Here is a 6903-nt window from a genome sequence, read left to right as displayed (position 1 = left end):
GCATCACACAGAATTGTGTCCTTTTTTTTTCCTTACCAATACAGACATTTAAAATACATGAGGATTCTAGAGGAGGAAATGGGGGTAGGAGAGGGAATCAAATCTACAGGCCTCTTGACCTTACCATTTTTTCAGTCTATAACAACAGAGACCTCTCTGTTTCAAAGAAAAAAAAAAAGCCCATTCTGTTCTGAATCTCCTGTGATGAAATGGAATTTGCATTCAGCATCCATCACCAGTGGTCAGAGGAAATCACTGTCTCCATCGAAGATTGTGCACTTTAAATCCTCTGCTAGTTCAACTGCTATATATTTGATTTTAATTAAAGTTCTGTCATGAATTATAAAAGACCATATCTTCAAAGTCATTAATTAAGGCCCCTTGGTGTCTGAATACCAACACTATAATGACAAGTGAGGTGTACAGTGACTAGCAACAAGCGGCTGCCCAGCAGCAGCAGCAAAGCAAGCAGAACTATTATTCTGACATATTCAGGATTGCACTTGCCCATTGTTACAGCGAAGAGATCGCCCATGAATACAAACAGAACAGCAGTGGGGAATAGTCAGGCTTTGGTGTGGCCCTATTTGTAAGTAATGTGCCTCTTCATACAATTTGGGAAATGGGTCATTCAGTGCAGTATTCCTTAGGATCTGTCTGAAATCTGAACAGCAGAAATGCCGTAGCTCTGTTCTATGGGCTTAGGAGCTGATCATGCCATCACATCAGTTTAGCTCTTGCTCTTACTATGGGGGTAGGGGTGGCTACCTGGCTAGAAAAGGGCTTGGTCCCATCATCTTTACTCACATTTTACACTGCAAGGTGCCTCATGGAGCTCAACAGGCCCATTCACAACATATGGCACAAGGCAACACCGATGTGGATGGCAGGATCCGTTCCCAGTGCTACTGAGGATCATGCTGAGTTTACCAAGCTTAACCAAATACAGCAGCATCAGGACTTCTTCTGAACTACCAGTATGTGGAAGCACCAGTATGGAACCACCAGCATGTTAGTTCTGCACATTGTATCCACAACGTCCAGTTCATTATTGAATTTTAAAAAATTCATTTCTAATTTAGTAGCAAGCTAACAAATCATATCTATGTGTCAGCAGAACTTCACATCCTTAGAACCTAATTTCCTAAAACAGAAAGGATGAGAGAAACAAAAGGAAAAATATAATTGCTACCTTAAATGCTGAAAACCATATCTGGTACCAACTGTTGACCCATTGTACATTGTCCCACTCTCACCCCTCCGTGCACACACACACACATACTGATTTCCAACAGTTTAAAGACTCCCTCATGTGGTGGTCAGATATGGTGAATTTGATCACTGAAGCCTGAGCCACCTGCTGAGCAGATAGAGAGCACATCCAGATAATAAATGATGTGGATGTTTAAACCTTACGTTCTGTTAGGATCAACCCTTCAACATACAGGGCTTAGATGAGCTCACTTGCCTGCAATATAAATGAGTTCTTGCTGAAGTTATTAATCCTTTTAAACTCAGTGGGGACTGCTGTGACTAACGATTGCTTCCTAGAGACAACCTTACTAAAACAAATAAACTGCTAGTATCATGCCTTCCTCTGTTCCTACAGGGGCACACATCTTCAGCCAGCTGCAGCAGGCGCTCACTATTTCTGTTACAGGCACTGAAAGGCAGGTACTTGGAGCTTAGTGACTTGCCAGTGTCAAACCCCAGAAACAATGTAGTCCCTTAGTATGTCACTACTGTTACTCATATAGATGGTCCATCTTCAGCACAGGTACCGCTAAGAAAAAGCAGTGAGTGAATGATTCCTACACACCTCAAGCTCAGGGGGGGCTCAGTCTGGCAACACACTAGTGGCCTTGCTACTTTCTACCACAGTGCCCTACAAGTCAGACATGTGGCAAAAGGCATCAAAATCTTGTTTTTAGCATTGTCCAGTCCCATGCTTTCTTCTGTAAGCTCTTTGGTTTCCTGGTACTTATAAACTTTTCTTCCCCAGACAAGAAGAAAGAAGGCTCTGGAATGCTGATCCAGGAGAAATTGCAAAATGGGATCTCTGAAAAGAGAATGAGTCACAAGGCAACCCTGGAAAACCAAAAACTAGCCAAGGTCTGGCTAAACTAGACCTTGGGATAATTTCATTGGCACCTTTCCTGAAGTTCAGGCAAACTTTTCCATCACCAAGCTTTGGGTTTTCCAGTTCTGTTTGAAACACTCTGACAACACCATATTAGCTCTAAGAACTTTAATTGGTTCTTTCTTTTCCACAAATCCTGCTAAAATCAATGCATGCATCTGCGTTAATTGAACTTGTTTTGCTTCCTAAACCAGACACTATAAACTGACAGCACATGACCTAGAAAACACATAAGAGGTTATATACACATACTGAAATAGTTTACTTGCAGACACACATCGCACTGTACCCAGTTAGAACCAGCTGAGTTGGTAATCAGAGAATCAGCTGTTTTCTTAAGACCTTAATTGTCCTGATGATTATTTACTTCTTCAGCCTAGCAACAGGTTTCAATTTAAAACATGAAACTCCACCAGGAATAAATCCATCATCCTCCCATGGCCTGTGCTCAGGACACTCTGCCTGACATACTCCTCTGGAACCACAAGGAAATCATCAGCTTTTGATAAAATTTTGGAATTAGTGACAATAGGAATTGCTACAGTACATTTCTGGAGGGATGACTACTCTGTGAGCAAATTACCCAGGACACCATTTGAAGTCTAATCTTGAAACTGCTGAGTGCTTCTGAATCATTTCAAAAATCATTTTCTGAAACAGAAAAATCCTTTGATAAAAACAGCATGTTAATGCCTGCTCGTGTTTCTCTTACCACAGTCAGATCTACTGAGAGATGTAGCTTACAGCTCAAAAGACATCATGATTCCCTTGTTACTGTTATTATTGAAGTATGCCCTCAAAAGAGGTATTTGCCCTCTCAGACTGTGTGGTGTCTGCCATACAGTAACTATTAATGCATGAAAGTAGACATTTAAAAAGTAAATTTGGTATCTTACTCACAAAGTAGATAGTTTAAAATTTTCAATATGGAGTTGTTCTGACCTGAAACAAACTCAGTAACTATAGAGGAGCTTTTTATGATTAAGGAGAGATAAAGCAATGTGTATATCATAAAAATACCTAATATAGAAATTATATGCAACAGGGAAATTAATTTTTCCACAAATACATAAAGGCAATAATAGGAGATATAACTGTTCATTTTCTGTAGCTAATCCAGAGGTAGCATCTGTTTACATAGACAAAATATCTTATGGAGGATTATGGTAAGAGAAAGGAAAGCTAGGTTATTGCTTCAGCTCTTCCATAAAGTTGGTAGATGGCCTTGGATTCTCTTCTCAGCAGGGCCTTTTCTTCTTTCCCTTCATTTTGTATTGCCTCTTTGCTTAACGTTTAACTTCTAGGGAGTCTACCCAGAATTAATTATTTAATTATTTAATCTAATTAATTACTGTCAGAAGTAATCTCTTCAGGGTATGGAGAGCTGAGGAATGTTTATGCACTAAACACTAACACCAGTTAATCTGTCAATGTCAGAATATGTCACTTCAGTTGCTTCAGAGTCTGTCTCCCTGATTTAACCTTACCTAGTCTGAGATAAGAAAACACATCATAATGTCTTCAAACTCAGCAAGAGTGGCAGGGTGACGGGGTAATTTGGGCTGTAACTGACCTCAAGAGTCATTTAGCCCAACCTCTGAGTCAAAGCAGAGGCCAGCCAGCAGCCAAATGTCCCTACTGCCAGGACTGAACACCACTGCATTCCCAGCCTGTAAAAGCAGCACCTCTGTAGCACACTAAGAACAGGATGATGGCTTAGAGCTTAAAGACATAGAGCTTAAAGACAAATACAAGGAGATAAGAAACATTTTACCCCAAATTTAGTCTCAATACAATAGGACTTCTACTCTCACAAAGTGTCATCAGCATTTATTTTGCATTGCCAATCTGAAAGAGGGGCAGCTCAGCCAGGATTTCTGATGTCATGTGTTAATGAAAGAGAATGCTTTTCACTGACTGCTCAGAAACTCAGTCTATTGCTTCACCCAGTACCCATAAATCCAATATTCCATTATGTATTATGTTTCCTAATTGAACATAACTTGCTTAACTGCTCACTCACTGAAGTAGTATCAGCAAAAATGCAAACAAAGGTGAGAAACAATGCTTCACTGCAGGTCTGCGTGGTTTCTGTTGCTTTGCCAGTTTCTTTTACAAAGTGTATTTAAAAGGTGACCTCAACCTACTCTCACTGCCAGCAAAGATAAGAAACAAAATACAGTGAGATTTTCAAACTGCACAGACCTCACAGTCCATTCAAAAGTTTCCTCATCCATTTCTGATCCAATATTCATTAGGACAGAGGGAGAACAGAGCATTCATTAGTTTTCAATGAGGTGTATGAGTGCCACTGAATGTGCCAGGACACATTTGGCTTTAAACGGCTTCACCACAGTACCCTTCTAAATGAAAGCTGCTAAGCTGTCATAAATTACATTAAAATTCTTATGAAAATGACGTGGTTCTCATGACTTAAGATTTATGTCAGCCCTTGACCTAACATGGAGCACAGAAATAACTGCAGAATTTGCAACATGATACCTAATATTTTTACTTGCTTAATTAAGGAGACCTAAGACTAACTTGGCACACATAGTGAAGCCTTAGCCTTTGTTCTCTTACAGTGTCACATGGCCAGATACAAATATGAGCTGTCATCACAAACAAAGCAGAAGAGTCATTCCCCACAACCAAGTACTGGGCACTGGAAAACCTGGATCATATTTCCAGAACCGCTGTTTATTACAGCAACACTTTAAATGACCATGGATTTTTTGCTGATGGGGAAATGCTACAAAAGAATGTGTCATTTCAAAGTTGAACCATTAGGGGAAAGTTGTTCACTCTAACTCAAGTCACATTGGATTCGTTCCTGAAAGGATGAGCAGGGATAAATACAAAACCACTTGCTGACAAAGACAGCTCCATTCATGCACAAAGTTCCCGTAACTCCTCTTTCTCTCCTGAGCGTCAAGTGACATTTCCCATGGCTGATTCACCCAGCAGCCCTGCATATAGTTGCTGTGTTGGGCTCTCATTCGAAGTATATGGGCAGCACAAGCCCCTGAAAATGCTTTCTCCCTGAGCCCTCAGCCCCTCCTTTGAAATCCTTGCCTTTATGTAAGACTATTCTCTTCATGGATGATGGGGCACAGTTAGCAAAATAGCTTGATATTAACATAAATCAAACAACTGCCAATATTAACTATTTGCAATCTATTATCAAATATCATCAGTAAATTCCAAACACCTGCAAAGTACCTTCTTTTCATTAACAGCCCTATTTGTTAACAGGGGTCATATCTGGAAAACTTTTCATTTAGCATTCATTGGAAAGCCGTGGCAATCTTTATGGTGACATACAGGTCAGAGGAACTTTCATAGCTGGACTTGTGTTTAGTAGAAACTGTAGACCCTTGGCTGGCCAGAACACAGTTTGCAATCATGCAGAATTACCAGCCTCCCATCTTGAAATGTGATGAGCAAAACCCCCAGATTAGGGATATTCAGCTAAAATAATATTTCACTTGTAATAGCACCTCAAACCTGGCAATATTATGAATGACACAATAAATGGACTGTCCATGACAATGGCCATATTTACACCAAAATTTCAGATTAAGGCAGCTGCACCAGGTGGTCAAACCCCCCTTACAAGCAAACACTGAATTTTGTACAATTTCCCTGACATCAGTTATTAAAGTTAATTTCTACTGCTGAATCTGCCTAATTGTATTTTACCCTGTAGGGGTAAGGTGACACGCTGTGTCTGTTGGTGGCAAAGCCTCAAGCTGGGTCTGAACCCAAGGAGCCACAATAATCTTACTGAGAGTTCTGCAGGTTGTGCAGAGAGCAGGGAGGGAGCGAGGCTCACACAGAGCACGCTGAGCCCTGAGTACAGACCCACACTCTGTGTAGTCTCAGCAGGAGGGGGACAAGAAGCCTCACTCAGCTGCACTGCCCTGTGCAGGGTCTGTCTCAAAATCCATAATCAAAATGTTTGCTGCAAGGCACTGTGTGGAAGCGTAACCACATGACTAAAGCATATCATTATGTCTGTGACATAAAAATAGGCTAAAAAATAGTAAAAATTCCTAGCCAGGAAAATAATGTTTAGTAATTTCTTTCTCTCTCTTTTTTTTTTTTTTTTAAATAAATGTGGGACACTTTGTCTTCAAGATTGTCAGGTTTTGTTTTTTCTTCCTCTCTGGCATAAATAAATGCTTTCATATATACAAATGAGGAGAAAATGTGGCCTCTTTCAGCAATAATAACTATCTGCCTGTTGCTACCTTAAAATCACAGCAATCACATCTGGTAACTGCCCTTTTCTCATGTTTCCACTAGTTTTCAGACTTCCTCTTGTGGTAGCTTGAGACTGCGCATCTGGATGTTTTAAACATACAAAGGAATTGCTAGAGCAAGCAAAAGGGAAAACGGTGCTGAGAGTTAAGATGTGCAGATAAGCAACTGGTGCACTGCAGCTAAAGTAACGGAGAGGCAGTGGGCAAAAGCTTTTTCCAAAGAGGAGAGTGCAAGTTTAGGCAGCATGAAGACTCACATTGGCTGTGGCTTCATTTTTAAAGTACTATTCATCCAAGTATATCTTTTTAACAAAACTTTAGCCGCACCGTCACCAATCATTAAGTTTCCTGGAGACAGCACTCCCAAAACAGACAAAGAACTAGCAGTGGTAAGTGTTGGTTTCATCTTTGCTTCAGATTTATATTGTTGTTTCATAAGCAGATGTTTCTTTCTTGTTTCAGCTGAGGCTAAGGAATGAGTGTAGCATTCTTTCCCTC

The 6903-nt window shown here is 40.4% G+C and overlaps 1 protein-coding gene across 1 annotated transcript in view; it reads left to right on the top strand.

The window, feature by feature from the left end:
• Positions 1-6469: 6469 nt before the first annotated feature.
• Positions 6470-6903, top strand: part of MMP2 (matrix metallopeptidase 2) — a 29725-nt gene continuing 29291 nt past the window's right edge. Inside the window, exon 1 of the mRNA XM_008638786.2 lies at positions 6470-6794. Coding sequence (XP_008637008.1) covers positions 6651-6794 — 144 coding nt within the window. The 5' untranslated portion in view covers positions 6470-6650. The remainder of the gene's footprint in view (positions 6795-6903) is intronic.

The sequence above is a fragment of the Corvus brachyrhynchos genome, unplaced genomic scaffold (assembly GCF_000691975.1).
Source record: "Corvus brachyrhynchos isolate BGI_N302 unplaced genomic scaffold, ASM69197v1 scaffold26, whole genome shotgun sequence".
Lineage (NCBI taxonomy): Eukaryota > Metazoa > Chordata > Aves > Passeriformes > Corvidae > Corvus > Corvus brachyrhynchos.
The sequence above is the reverse complement of the archived record's forward strand: the minus strand, read 5'-3'. Positions and strand labels throughout refer to the sequence as shown.